The sequence below is a fragment of the Mercenaria mercenaria genome, chromosome 6 (assembly GCF_021730395.1).
Source record: "Mercenaria mercenaria strain notata chromosome 6, MADL_Memer_1, whole genome shotgun sequence".
In the NCBI taxonomy this organism is placed as follows: Eukaryota; Metazoa; Mollusca; class Bivalvia; order Venerida; family Veneridae; genus Mercenaria; species Mercenaria mercenaria.
Window position 1 is genome coordinate 3,182,270 of NC_069366.1, and position 16,608 is coordinate 3,198,877.

The window sequence follows — 16,608 nt, forward strand, 5'->3', positions numbered from 1 at the left end:
ATGTTGTCGCGTTTACGTTATCTTAGTTTCGTTATTTCGCGTTTTCATCATCGTACTATCAAGTATCGCGTTTCAGATGAACACATTCAAAGGCGATGACCCTAACGGAATTCCGTATAAATGCGATCTACTGATTAATGTGTGATTTGAATCTTCGTAGATGTAGCTGCTCACCCCTCTAATATTTAGCTGCTCCGATAAGGCACAGTGTGGATTCTGAGTCATGAATTCGATCAATGGGTTAGCCGTTTGCTTCCTGTGTGATTAAAAGGATGAGCACTGACCTATTGACAATATAATGCCTGTCGTTACTTATATGAAATAATGTTGAAAAACGGGATTAAACCGAAAATAATAAAAAGAAAACTAGCAGTCAGTTTAATTGCGACATATACCTCTCGTAGACCTAGAAACGGAAACGGACAAATAAATTTTGAAAAATAGACATTTATTTCACTGTTCTTTCTTATTGTTTGTAAGGTCACAGAAGTAAAAGAATATCAAAGAAAAACTATTTTTGGAAAACACTGATCTTTCATATATTCAGTTACTGTATTCTGGTCACTTGCTGATATTTATATTGATTAACATTCAAGGATGTGTCAAGGACATTGCCTGTTTTTAATTTTGTTATCGTTTAAAAGTGCAATACCATGTAATTGCGAACATTTATAACATGGTGAAAAATTGCACAATAAGCTAATTTGTCAGCTGCACTTTTGTACGAAATCAAAATTAAGTCAACAAAGAATAAATATACCGTAAACGTAACTTATTTGCTCATTGAAAATCATTTAATGATTAATGTTAATGGTAAAGTATTAGTTTTACAAAATTGTTAATGTTAGTTCTGTTTAATTAAAGTTTCTTTGGAAATAAACACGTTAAACTAACTAAACAAACTACAAACGTATTTTTCATTGACAGTACAATATACTGATGTAAAAATGAAATATTAAAATATAAAAATAGAAATCAAGGCTAAGATATTTTAAAATGGAAAAGCAAAGAAAAAACAGCAGGCCTGAATGAAACGAAATTCAAACTTGTAAAGCAGACTGAAAATTAAGAGTTGACTGCCAAAAAGCTGAGGCTTAGCAAACACTAATGAAAATCTTAATTTTGACCATACAAGTAACAAGAGAAAAACGTCACGGGTGAATTCCTGCAGAAGCTGTAAACCCGCCCGCAAGCTATTTCGGTGCGCGTTAAGATATTTATTACCTCTAACAGAAGATAGCTAGCATACATTTAATTAAGGTGAGATCTCTTATAAGCATAAATAACTTTACACGAAAATAAGCATTTAGAGTTCTTGTTATTATTATTGTCATTGTTGTTGTTATTATTATTATTTATTATTACTATTATTATTGTTGTTGTTGATGTTGTTATTATTATTATGTTAAGAACATCAGTTGTAATCACAAATTGTTGCGTAAACTACCAAGAACAGATTCTATATATGAAAGTAAGAATAAATGGGGGAATAACCCCAGTTTCAAAACAGGAGAATAACCCCATTTTCAAAACAGGAGAAATTCTCCCGCAGGTGAACTCTCCCGCTGGAGTTCGCCAGTATCACATGTGGGAGGAAACGCTTATTTTCAGGTCTAATATAAAAACAACACGACAGTAAAGACTAAGAAATACTTACCAGCGATAAACAATTAATTTCATAAATTTTGTAATTCTTAAAGTGGGAGAAAACCTCCGATTGGACCTCCATTGGGATAGCGAAAACCCCACGGGAGAAAAAAATACTCCCATGGGAGGACCAACTTTGAAGCCGTCCCAAGAGTTCGTTGTTTGAGATATTTGAAAGGAATTGGCCAATTATTTCTCTATGAGACCCGAACTATTGTTAGGTGTCAAAACATCACATAAAAGTCAAAGATAAAAGGTAGCTGAGTTTGCGAAAATTCCGGACTTGCAAACTAAATCAGGAGACTGTTTTTAAAGATGTTTGATATTTGTCTTTGTTTTTTGTAAGTATAACATGTAGTCATGGAAATAATAGTAGACGCGGTGTGATTAAAATATGCAAATTATGTTTGTGGCTAACAAATCAGGAACATATAAGTTAAATGTGTTCTAATCAGTTATACCGCTAGATGTAAGCAACAATTGTTTTCACTTGTGCAATCTGTGAATATAGACTATTTACACAAAGCAGATGTTTAGTTGAAACAAACTTTAAGAATATCATTTTGTTTGGATATTCTGCGATCAAGGATTACTTTAAGGTAGTTCTGCACGTTTGATAAACCGGAAGTGATGGCGTAACGCAGTTGTTCCGGAAAACGTAGAATAAAGATTGGATTCGGCGTACGGAACAGAAAATCATTTATGAATTAACTGCAACCTGTGAGTAAATTTATTACAATGGCACTGTTGCTATATTGTAAAGTCAAAATATGGTATTAAAACATATCACTCATTAAATAATTCAAAATAACGTCTTAAAATTAGCGTGAAATGCCCGGTTTACTTTAATCATGGTCAAATATCTCAAAAATAAGCACACGGACCTATATATTTTATTTCATCAGGCTATAGGCCATGTCTTTATTCACAACTGTGAGAAGTTTCATCAAAATCTACATTGTAGAACAATTTCTATTCGTGAAAATGTTATGAAAGTTATGATTTTCCCATAGACTCCCATTATGAAATATTGCGTGAGGTCCCTATTTTTCAAATCAGTCTAGCAAAAATCAAGCACACGACCCTATCTTTTTTATTTGCATAATTTTCTAGGTATATTCTGAAGTTTTGAAAAATCAGTGTTTAATTAAATTCTACATTGTAGAAATAATTTCGATCCAAACGTGCAGAACTACCTTAAGCGTAAAAGAGAATGAACAAGGAAAGACCAAAGTTTATACCAAAATGAGTCTTTATTTCTGTGCGAAAGAACAAACTTTAAATTTTCACACATCTCAGACTTCAATGCAAAAAAATATGAAGAATCAGAAATTTCTACAAATATTGCTGAGATGTAACAATTTATGATTTTAGACGGTAAGAATACCGGACGAGTTAGGCTAGAACAGAGGAATTTAGTTTCATCGTTTGTTTGTTTGTTTTGGGTTTAACGCCGTTTTTAACAGCATTTCAGTCATGTAACGGTGGGCAGTTAACCTTACCAGTGTTTCTGGATTCTGTACCAGTACAAAACTGTTCTCCGCAAGTAACTGCCAACTTCCCCTCATCCATCAGAGGCGGAGGAGTAATGATTTCAAACACAATGTCGTTTATCAAATAGTCACGGAGAACATATGCCCCGCCCGAGGATCGAACTCACGACCCCGCGATCCGTAGACCAACGCTCTTACCTACTGAGCTAAGCGGGCGGGCGAATTTAGTTTCAAATAAAGTTTCAGGTGATGTCATAGAAGCGGTCTAGATAATGATAAGAATGCACCTAAAGTTAAAACAAATAGGGAAACAAACAAATACAAAACATCTAGGGGGCCCCAGGCAGTGACTTTCTCAAACATAGTTTAAACAGTATTATCCTCACTTTCAATTGAGATATGTATTTGCTTATAATCATGTAATTTTAATACTTGTGTCGCAGAAAACCATGAAACAAATCCGATTATAGAACAAGCTTGTCATAGAGCATTATTAAAGGAAACAATGGACGTCAAATAATAATTTGTGTCTGTTTTTAGTCCTTATGTAAAGTGTATCTGCTTATATTCCAAAGGTCTCATTTATATTTGATCAACCATCGTATTTCCTGCGAAATGCATTTCCATGGCCTGTTTCCAACAACACAATTAACAGTTATGATATAGGATCCTCTCCATGAATATCGTTTAGAAAGCATTGATAATTATGATCATACAAATGTGTCTGTTTAAGAGTAGATTGAAATAGTTTATGGTTTTGAACCAATGTGTTGCATTTTCGTTTGAAGTGTTGCAAAGATCTTAGAAAAAGAGTGTTCTGCTCAAAATTATTGACCACATATTAAAAACTTTGTAAACACTTACAAGCACGTGATTTTTTATTAAAGTGAGAAACTTAACAGTACCAATACACGACATAAAAGTCGTGCTGAACGATCTGAGAAGACCGAAATATAACAGCCCTGACTGAATGTACTATTTTACGACCGATTTTAAGAGGTTTCATATAATCAGAATTCAAACTTTGTTACATTTGAGCAGGATATGTCAGGCCTCACATACAACCAGTGAACGTTTTATATTCATAACAACCTATTTATCAAAATAGGAACGAAGGTGAAATAGCGGGAAAACAAAATCTACTACATTGTCATAATATACAGCGGTATTTCTTGCATTTTATTGCCGGATAAAAGAAATCAGTAAAAGAGAAAAAAAAATCTTATTTTGACCTCGCGCAGTTTCAAAATTTTGAAATGTTGACCTTCATATGATAGGTTAGAAAGGTTAGGGTACCACAATTGCTACGAACTGTCATATTCAACTCACCTATTTCAACTTCACTGACGTTTACCAAACCAAGATAATTTATATTTGATGATTGGTTTATGCATTGCCAATTGGACATGTGTTTTCGCGCCTTTTAAATAGTCATATGGCTGACATGAAAAGTAGAAAACTGTGACTGTCAGTCTTTGTCAGTAAAAAATCTTAGCGTTAAAGCACAAATTATGCATAAAATGTATAAGACTATACATGAGTTGTTAAACGCATGACGTCAGTTAAAGTGTATGTAAGATTAAAGAAAGGCCTATAAAATGCGACAAACGTAATAAAAATTGTTTAAAAGATAGAATAAGAAATATCTGTGATTAATTTACCTGATTTTCAAACTTCTGTTAGATTAAGCTACAGTCACACATACAGATATATCCGTGCGTTGAGGTACGGTGCGGATAAGATTAGTCTGTTGGCGTATAACTACGGAGCATTACGGCTTAGTACGGGGAAAATGGTGAGAAACAGGAAACAAACAAATACGCTTAAGTACGAGCAGCCTCGGATAATTACGTTAGGCTACGGCGAGGTACGTAACAGCACGGATAACTAGTTCGTTTAACTACGGATAAATTAGTTTCAGCCAATTTGGACTTAGGTCACGCTCAAATGGCTACGGTTCGCTCAAACGTTTGTGCATGTTCAAAAGTTAGAGAAACTTGCAAGTTTGGAATAAGTTTTGATAACGTTTTCACCACGTTTTTGTACGGATTAGTACGAATGACTACTCTGACGTCCGGCTCAGGTACTGATCGTTTCTGTGCGTACCTAGACGTAGCTATCCGCGCCGAATGTGTGACTGGGGCATTAGGCCGAGGTTTAATATTTCTTTATCTACCCATTTCAAAACAACAAGTTTTTAATTCGCTACAGCATTACATGTATCACGTTATAAATACTTAAATATCTTGAGGGTCGGTGACAGAGTCAGGTAATTACACTTGATTACGTTCTTACATGCCTGACACTGTCTGCCAGAATACCGGTACTTACAAATAACAAATTATAAACATGAAGTTAAACACTATTTCACTGTGCGCGAAAAATGTAATAGATTGATTGTATATAGTACTGAATGTTTGTGACTTAATGTTAACATTATTCAAGACGAAATACTTTATCAATACTTGCGTTGAATTTAATTTTTTAATTTTACTATTTTAATTTAACTTACTTTAGATAAATTTAGGGAACACATTACAAATAATTGACTTGTTATGTTTAAGCTGGGGCTCTGGGGCGTGGGGCGTGGGAGGACTTGCACATTCCAATATTTTAATATTTCAATTCAATTGCAGCAATCTTGCAGCGGTTGTTGAAAGTATCCATGCAGTTGGATTCTGTGTTGTTATTTTTTTGGTCCTTTTAGATCATTGAGTCCATTCCATAGATGTGTATTAGAGATCCGCTCAAGCAGGTGTAAGGAACGTGAGAGGAGTTGCACATTTAATTACCTCTCATGAACAGTCTTAATCACACCTTCAGTAGGGAGAGCAATTAATAGAATAAAAGCCACGAAAATGTGTGTTACATATCTATCTAAATTACTTGAAATTAATAAATCTTAAAATGACAAAGACACATTTTATTTCATTGTTTGCCCATTTCTTTCGAGAAATTCATTCAGTTCTATACAATTGTCTATTGGGCCGTGTTCTTATGATAGACCAACATTGACCAAATTTTCGTCAGAAGTTTTATAAATTCTATAATGGATAGATCACTTCATGAAATTGGATGTTATAGTTGTCATATAAGCCGTTTAACATTAGAGTTTTAAAAAATCGTACAATTCTACCCAGTTCTCTGCTATTTTCAACGGATCGAACAATTGTTTATAACATGAAATGATGTTTTATGCAATATAAGTCAACTACTTAGTTGCTTTCAAATACGATTTCAGGTTTCTATATTGAATAGGTTTGGTTTAATTAGGGCTCTTCTAAGAAAAGACGTCATTTGCAATTCGTATTTGCTGTTTCCAATTAGGCTTTACTGACCCTGATTAACGGTCCTTGTTTCCCCTGTTACATTTATGTGTGATAATTGTATTTTGTATTGAGTTTTCTTCTTCTCATTTGCTCCCTCTCCCCACTTTTGTCGATGTCACTACAAATCAAAATATTTTTGTATTTACAATGTTTTGTTTAAACAAATCGAGCTCAAATCACAGTATTAATCAGTATATATGCGAAATCAGCAACCTATACCACTTTAATCAAGTACAATAGTAATTGCCCCCCAGTAAATCCTATCACATGTTAACCATTCACAGTTTTTAATCATACAGTCTTGTTTCGTTGTTACAGCTAGGTAAGTTTATTATTTTACACATAATGGAGGATAAATGACAAAAAGAAACAAGATGGTCATGATGACCCTGGATCGCTCACCAGAGTAATATGAGCTACATGTTTCAAATGTCAAACTGATGATTTTTAGAAATTGTTTGGAAGATTTTCCGATGTACAATCAAGTAACCCCTGGGGCGGGGCCAATATTACCCCGGCGGTCATCATTTAAACAAATTTTGTAGAAGTCTACTAGGCAATGCTACATGTCAATATCTAAGATCTAGGCCTTCTGGTTTATTTTTAGAAATTTTTTGAAGATTTTCCTATGTAAAATAAAGTGACCCCTGGGGCGTGGTCAATTTTGACTCCGGGGGTCATAATTTGTACAAAGTTTGTAGAGATCCACTAGGCAATGCTATATGTGAAATATCTAAGCTCTAGGCCTTCTGGTATATTTTTAGAAAATTTTTGAAGATTTTCCAATGTAAAATCAAGTGACCCCTGGGGCAGGGTCAATTTTGACCCCGGGGGTCATGATTCGAACAATTTTGTAGAGGTCCATTAGGCAATGTTATATGTGAAATATCTAAGCTCTGTGCCATCTGGTTTATTTTTAGAAAATTTGAAGATTTTTTCTATGTACAATCAAGTAACCCCATGGGGCGGGGTCAATTTGACCCCAGGGGTCATATTTTGAACAAATTTTGTAGAAGTCTACTAGGCAATGCTACATGTGAAATATCTAAGATATAGGCTTTCTGGTTTATTTTCAGAAAATTTTTGAAGATTTTCCTATGTAAAATCAAGTGACCCCTGGGGCGGGGTCAATTTTGACCCCGGGGGTCATGATTTGAACAAATTTTGTAGAGGTCCACTAGGCAATGCCACATGTGAAATATCGAAGCTCTAGGCCTTCTGGTTTATTTTTAGAAAAAATTTGAAGATTTTCCTATGTAAAATCAAGTGACCCCTGGGGCGGGGTCAATTTTGACCCCAGGGTCATGATTTGAACAATTTTAGTAGAGGTCCACTAAGCAATGCTACATGTGAAATATCTAAGCTCTAGGTCTTCTGGTTTTTGAGAAGAAGATTTTTTAAGATTTTCCTATGTAAAATCAAGTGACCCCTGGGGCGGGGTCAATTTTGAACCCGGGGTCATGATTTGAACAAACTTGGTAGAGGTCCACTAGGCAATGCTTCACACCAAATATCTAAGCTCTAGGACTTCTGGTTTTTGAGAAGAAGATTTTTGAAGTTTTTCCTTTCGGTTGCCATGGCAACCAGAGTTCTGCATGGAATTCAATTCTTTGAACAATTTTGTAGAGCTTCACCCAAGGAACATTCCTGTGAAGTTTGGATGAAATTGGCTTAGTGGTTTATGAGGAGATGTTGTTTAAAGGAAAGTGTAGACGGACGGACGGACGCCGGACGGTGAGCGATCACAATAGCTCACCCCGAGCACTTTGTGCTCAGGTGAGCTAAAAAGTAAAAGGAGCTACACTAGTCATGTATGCTTATTTGTTTGTCGAATATATCTGTCACGCCAGTAAACGATTGTTTGTTTTCCATCAAGTATAGCTTGAATGAATGCATTGGAATGATGATTTTCTTTCAGGAGACGCGTCAGTTTCAACACTATGGGATAACAGGTATTTGCTATCCAATGTGTTTACCGCAAACATGACTACACCCCCTTACACGAACGCAAATGTAGTTTACAGTTTGAATCCGCGTACAAAAATAATTGTCATCTTGAGAAATCCTATTACAAGGTAAATATTTGATTACTATAGTTTTGCACTATTCAGTATTTGGTTTATTAATCAGTTCTAGTTAAATGTAAATGAATGTATATGTAAATACCGTATAACGGGTATTTTTTATCTGCTGCTAATTTTTACTGAGTTTTATGACCAAATCAGATTCGTACATATTTGCCACGAATAAATCGCCACATAAAGTCAAATAAACTGGACTTTGTAATTTCGTAAATTTTAAAATCGTATATTTTACCCCAAGTCCGTAAACTTTTACAGCAATAAAAATAACCCGTTAATCGGTAAATATATATCTCACAATTCTTTTGGTGTTAAGTCTCTAAAGAATTAAAACTTTGGAAAAACACGTGTTCTTACTATATATGTCATGCCACAATAACATAGCAGATCTTCGCGTGTTAAATTAAAAAAAAAAAACACACACAAAAACCCAACAAAAAACACAACAAAAAAACCGATCACCTGTGAAGTCAGTAGTCCCAAAATAGATGTAACGTGCGCGTGTAATAACCGATTTTCTTTGTGAAATTTTAATGTCATTCGAAACATTGATGTTCGACACACTGTAAGAGCGCAATTGGGGTGTCATAATGCAATGGATGCGCGGAAGATATAGTAAGAGTTCGTGCAAAACGGCTATTGTGACAATACTGACTTCAATGTTGATTGATTTTGTTACATTTAACACACGAAGTTCTTCCAGTGTAATGTGGTATGAAGAAAACAAGTCAAATTTATAAATTAAAAGAAAAAAAAAACAAAAAAAAAAAAAACAGTTATACATCTGGATAGTTCCTTTTGCTGTTCTTTATATTATCTTCTTTACACTGATTAGTTATTGTATACTGATAAAGCTTGTCATAGTTTTGATACATTATGTATGTCAGTAAGTTTTTTATAGACTAAGTTTTACTAGAAGGTCTCATACACAGGATGTTAAAAGTCTGGGTTATTTTAGACTTCCAATATTTCCTTTTAGTCTATAGTCCTACATAGAAGTGCTGAAACATTCCAAAAAACTTTGCAAAAGGAGCTGTCTGAGGACAATGTAGAGACTTCTGTAAGATTTTATTTTTAAAACTGTACTTCTTAATATCAAGATATTACCAGTTGGACATTTAACATTTGAAGGATTTACATTAACATTGTGGACAGGATTTACATTCTTTGGATATGCAAACTTCAGTTAGGACTTTATTTGAAGTATTATGGAATTTATACTGGTTGGATTTAAAGTTGCACAGGGCAGGATTTGGACTATTCTTGCATTTATTTTCGATGTGTCAAAATTTCGCGAATTTGAAATATTGAAGTATTTGAATAGTTACTTTTCATAATAAAGTCTATATTTTGAATAGTTGCTAGTTTCTTCCCGTTACCTGTAATAGTTTCAACAGCAAGCAACGTAACGGAAATTGGGGCTCGTCCGGGAAGTGGACATTGAATGCTATAATTTTGAGGATTTGTACGTTATTTTACGAATTATTTTGTTTAAAAAAAAACTACTGAATTTTGATTTTTAGTACATTTCTCATACCAGCAGCAATCAAAATGTCGTTTGATATCAATAAAATTGTGGCTGAATTATCCCAGAAAGTTCCAGTTAGCTAGAAAACTGACAATCTTTTTCTAGCCATGAATTCTATGAAATGCAGGGCATTGATCATAGTTGAACATGGGTTTGCCGTAAACAGAAAAAAAAATGGATAAAACTTTAAAGACTTGAATTTGGGGAAAACAAATGCAATTTGAGTTAGAAATGAAAACGTTAGAACTGAAAAAGAATATAACCTTTTCCAAGTTCATCTTAATTTGCTGTCACCTTACATATTAAGGAAGTTCCACCACTTTTCCAAGGAGAGACGTTTATACATAGTTCATTCATTTCAAAAACAATATCAGGAAATGTTATATGACCCAGGAAAATTGGAGTCTTTCTATATAAATTGTTCTAGTTTGCCTGTGAAATTTATATACAGCTCTCTATATAACAAAGCACAGATTATAATATTGTCATCGAATTTATCTTGAAATGCTATGGGCTTGTTTTGAGGCATACAGGCAAATGTTCCAAACACAGAGAGGATTAAGATCAGATTCTTGTTGAATTATCACGAGTTATAGAGCAGCTAGGTGTATATCAAGGAAGATAGGAACTAGGTACGATTAGCTGAGGCAGCTTATGTTAACTGAAGATTTTATAAAGCTGTATTGGCACACAGGTATAAAAGCAGGTTGAAAATATAGACGAGGCTGCTTGATTGGCAGGAAGTTGTACTTTAACTCAGAAAGTTCCACTCAACAAACCAAATGTTTTAAATAAGAAACCTTCTGTTTCAAAAAATTCTTGTTTGTTTCTCGTCTGGTGTTAATTCTTATTCAGGGCAATTTTAACAATCAAAATTTGCAGGTAATAAATCTACTAAAAACCCTTATCTCTACATAATTTCAGCTTTTGTAAGAAACCTGGAAACATTATCTCAAAAGAGAAAGCAGCAAAAAATTAGACAGAGCCTACAGGCGTTACCTCTCTTTGATTTCAACCCCAGTCTTCTGATATGAATACTATTACGTTAATCTTGATTTGATCATGGAGTTTTATCTAATGAAACTCTATCCTTTATTGTTGATTCTGCATAGCTTACTGCTATTAAAATCTTACGGGATACTGGGGCTTCTAAATTGTGCAGATGTCTTATGTTTTCTTAGAAAACTTCTTCTAGCACAAATGTACTTATTCAAGGAATAGTGTGAGTTTGGTCTTTTTCTGTACCTCTCTCTATTTTCGTAGGTACATTACCAGATTTACAGTTTAGAAAAGTCAATATCCATTTAGGAAATGACCAAGCTGGTGATATGGTAGAGTTACATCCACTTGAAACTGACACATTTTGTTTCGAAAAAACCCATCCAACGGAGCAAGGTATACCTGACCTTTATCCTTCATGAACAGTTACTCACTCCATGATTTAGAAAACCATAGAGAGTAGTATTGTGTCAGATATTTTTATTCCTGATACTATTATCAATGACATATCAAATTTTGAGACAAATAGATCTGTTTTCTCAAACCTGTCTGACTCACACAACTTCTCTTATCGTTCTCTTTTTAAAACCATAAATCATGTCATAAGTCGCTGTCAAGGTCACAGTTTATTCAGAAACAACGCATTTATCCTGAAATGCCATTATTAATTGAAAAGGCAGTCTTTGATTATGGAGCTTCACATATCCCTGTCTGCTATTTCATTAAACATGGGATTTAAATGACAGAATGGCCAAACATTGACGACAGGAAATTCCTACCCTTATTTATGAAACGTCCGTATAAGTTCACTGTGGTGTAAATGAAACATACCTCAAAATCATCAATCATTTTATCGGCCTTTTTGAAAATCTGGTGTGTCCCAATTCTGTAGGTCTTGTAATGCTCATCAAATCTTAGACAGACCTTATCAGAAAAAATCAAGGCACATCTTCAGTCCATGCCAGAATTTTGTGAACAGTTTAGCAGAATTATAATGAAATGTGTTGGTCCCTTGCCTTAAACTAAATCAGGGAAGAAATATCTATTATGCTGTACCTTTAAGAAACATTTAGGTGATTTTTTTTTGTAAAAGCATTAATATAGTTTTCTTTCACATTTGTTTGTCTCCTCAAATCTCCACAGCTTGACCAAGTTTAAATTTAATGTTATTCAACAAGTCTTACCTAAGGCATGAAACAATAAAAATCTTCAGGATATCATCCAGAATGTCTATGTGCTTTATAAAATAGAAAAAATGGAAACTTCACAGTTCGATCAACACGACAAATACGAAAATGTTGCAGGTTCTTATCTTTGTTTTTTCTTTCTTTTCTTTATTGAACCTGTTCATGGACGGTAGTGGACATGCATGCTACCGTCCACGCCCTCTAGCCCCGGGTTGAGCAGAACTCAACATTTAAACATGCTATAAGTACAAACAACAATTTAGAGACATCGCAGATGTCTTCAAACAGCGGTTAACATGGAACCTTCAATGATACACAGGTTGTTGTGTGTAATTCAATTAAATTTTGTCCCCAAATGAAGTAATAGGTAACGCCCAAAACGAGAAAACAATGGGCAGAAGTAAACAAACTGGAATTTAGGAAGGGTATCTGAGGTTATCGAACATGCATATCACAGGAACTGTCAAAAGACAAAATTAAAAAGCAGGCACCATATCCATGGGATGATTATACAATACCCAAGGCTATGAAAGTGGGAGTATTTGAACTACCCAGTCCGAAACGGTCATGCTGAGAAACTAAACAGTACCAATAACACAACATAAAAGTCGTGCTCAACGATCTGAGAAGATCTTAATATAACAGCCCTAAAGTTTTTAGGAAACAGTTAAAAATAAGATTTGAATTTATTGTTTTGATACAAAGAAAACCTTTGATGAATGTATTCATTTATTGCTATTTGTGGTCAGACTTTTTATACACAGTTTCACTTGGCTTCAATACATTTGAATTAATGTTTGGTCACACTGACCCAGGACCGATAAAATTACTCAAAGAGAAATATTTCATTTATAAGATGATATTTCTTTAAATTTGCTACAATATCTTTCTGACTTTAAAGCTAAGTTTACTAAAAATTGTAAACTGGGACTTTCTAATTTGCAATCAACACAAAACAAAATGAAATCAAGATATGATCAATGTACCAAAGAACTGGATATCAGTTAATAGAGTTTTGGCAGTTTTACCTATCCCTAGTAAACCATTACAAGCCCAATATTATGGTCCTTATACAACTGAAAAAGGAGTCAAAATATATAAACTATATGATTAAAATGACTGGGAGGCGCAAGAAGAAACAGTTATCTCACACAATTATGTTAAAAGAAGACAGAGATTGAAATAATTCTGTCCCACAACTTGTATGTGTTATTTTACTTGTTAATGAGAAAATTGAACAATCAACCAAATGTGACACTGATTTTGATGCCAATATTGTCTATGGTCAATGTGAATATGAACATTTGTATCCTGAATGTACCTACTAATCTTACAATATCTTCATGAAAATTATCTGATAGATTATCCTCTAATGAAACAACCTAAATATAGAATGAACACAAGAAAACATAAATATTTAAAAGAGGAAATAAAACATTTGTTGGACAATGATTTCATTAAATAGAGCAGCCGTTATTGGAGTTCTCAATGTTCAAAAACCTGATAGATCTTTACGGTTTGGCGCAGGTAACAGGAGAGTAAATAACGTTGCAAAAACGGATTCATTCCCTATGCCTATGATTGACTAATTTATCGACTGGCATGTTCCTCTCAAAGAGGAAAATACCCTGCAAAGTTTCTGCGACATTTTAATTTCAATATTTCTGGGATTGAATTATGTGATGGATACATTGATGATGTTATCATATACCATGACATTCGGCAAAGTTATTTGCACAAAATCAAGAGTTAGTGATGCAAAGTTGATAAATAATTAATCAAACAAGTGAATTCTGTAAAGCTGTATTTTCATTAGCCCATGTTCTTAGACAGGGTAAAGAAACACATATTGATGGTAAGATGGAATCAATCATTTATTTTCCAATTCCAGCCAATAAAAGATAACTTATGCGTTTACTTGATATGGTTGTATAGTAGATAAACTTTTGTCAATTATTTTCTTCAAAAATTACCCTTAACAGTTTTATTGACTAAATATTCAAAGTTTATATGGAACGATAAATGTTAAAAAAGCAGATGCTAGAGATATTGATGCCGATAGTTATTGCTACATGATGACAACTTTGGAATTAATAGTTCTGTCTGTTATTTCTCAACGTTATTTCTCAACTTTGTTCAGTAAGCATCATCACTCTTCTATTGAAAATGAGTGTCTAGTTTTTTTGTTGTTTTTTTTTTGGCAATTCAGCACGTTGAAGTATATTCAAGTGCGGCCATGTTCCCTATCGTTGTCTTTAGTGTATATAATCCTCTCATATTCATTGACAAAATGAAAAGTAAAAATCAAAGATTGTTGAGGTGAAGTCCTTTACTCCAAGCCAATAACAGGGTTATATACAGGACTAAAATAGTTATTCCATGTAATACATTAAATGATCCTTACATAGGGCTTAGGATAAAAAGCTGTGTGAGGACAGGACCGAATATTTTTGAAATACTTCCCTGTATTTCTTAATAACAAGACATTAACAGTTTGGACTTTTAACAGTATGTTTGACCTGTGAGTGTGACCTTGAACTTGAGACAAGGACCCGGATCTTGCATGCGGCACATTGTCATCTTATAGGAAACATTTGTGCCACGTGTTTTCAAGATCCCTCCGTGGATGGCATGGACCGGGCACAAAATGTGACGGACGGATAGATTTGCTCCCCTGTTTTTTCTTAATTTGTTTTCAAAATCGTGTTAGTTCAGTGCAGTTTAATATCTGTGTGAAACGTCGCAAATCACAGATTTGTTGAAGAATCTAACAAATGTCATTCACACGACGTCTAAGACTTGGATGTCTAGGAGACGTTGGAATTAAATTGGATATATAGTCTGTTGAATGTTTTTATTATTAAACTGGCTGGTATAATCTAGTAAAATAGAGAAAAGTGGAAACTTCACAGGTCGCTCAACACGACAAAAACGAAAATGTTGCTAGCTCGGTTTGATTGAGCCTGTTCATGGACGACAGTGGAAATGCATGCTACCATCCACGCCCTCTAGCCCCTGTTTGAGCAGAACTCAACATTTACACATGCTAAAAATACAAAAAGCAATTTAGAGACATCCGCAGATGTATTCAAACGGCGGTTAACATGAAACCTTAAATAGTACATGTGTTGAGGCGTGTACTTCCATGAAGAGCGGCGTTTGGTCCTCATATAAAATAATGAGTTTGCCCCAAACGAGAGAACAATGGGTAGAACTAAACAAACTTGAATTTAGGAAGGGAATCTGAGGTTATGGAGCCTGCGAGTAGTATAAGAAATACCGCTTCTGTGACACTTTTTTTCAATTTAAATTAGCCGCCCTCTTTTTAATAATCCAAAGCTGGCCAATTTAAAAGAAGAAAAAAACAAATTTTTGTTAAAACTTTTGGTTTCACCAACGAAGACTTATAATTGTACAAACAACCGAATCACTCAAGCGTAGGATTGTAGAACAATCACACGCATGACTTAACATTATTAAACTTTCGTGTTACTGAAATCACTCAAGCGTAGGATTGTAGAACAATCACATGCATGACTGAACATTATTAAACTTTCGTGTTACTGAAATCACTCAAGCGTAGGATTGTAGAACAATCACACGCATGACTGAACATTACTAAACGTTTATGTTATTGAAATCACTCAAGCGTAGGATTGTAGAACAATCACACGCATGATTGAATATACGCTTTTGATACATTTTAACTCTTTTTATTAAAATAATTTATAATTGTTTGTTCATTTGCTCTTTGATTGTTAACTTTTAGTATTTTATACAATAAATCATACAACGGGACTTTGTCTTGTAGCATTTTTATGAAAAATAAACAATAATATCCACAGAGTGTACTTGTTTTGTCTTGATATTGTATGATTTAAATTTAAATACATATAATATAAATGAGTTTACAGAATAAAATATATTGTTTGAAAGAAAGAAGATTTACTGATAATATAAATCCTCATTATGTTACAACAAAAAATGGGAGAAAAATGATAATGGCTACCCGTTCATCTTGTGGACGAATGCAATCAAAGTTTGTTAAAAGTACTACAACGGGGAGCAAAGCTTCCCACTCTGAGCCTAAGCTCACATCTGGTAATTTAGATATTCACAAAGCAATGTTACCTTTATTGCCTAAGAAAAGGTTAACACTTCCAGGATATAACTATTGTGTACCCGGAAATCCCCTAGATAATGGACACCCTGTCAATGAACTGGATCCAGTATGCAAAACTCATGACTTCTGCTATAATGATACTAGTACAAATAAAAACAAATGCGATAAGCAAATGCTTTCCGACTTAAATAACACTAAATCAAAAACATTTGGAGAAAAGA

General features: G+C 34.1%; 1 protein-coding gene across 2 annotated transcripts in view; it reads left to right on the top strand.

Annotated features, from left to right (window-relative positions):
* LOC123549849 (carbohydrate sulfotransferase 15-like) overlaps positions 1-16,608 on the top strand; it is a 182,417-nt gene that overhangs the window by 92,748 nt on the left and 73,061 nt on the right. For both annotated transcript variants that reach the window (XM_053544972.1, XM_045338289.2), the window contains one exon: positions 8,388-8,544. In XM_053544972.1, the coding sequence (XP_053400947.1) occupies positions 8,388-8,544 (157 nt within the window). The remainder of the gene's footprint in view (positions 1-8,387; positions 8,545-16,608) is intronic.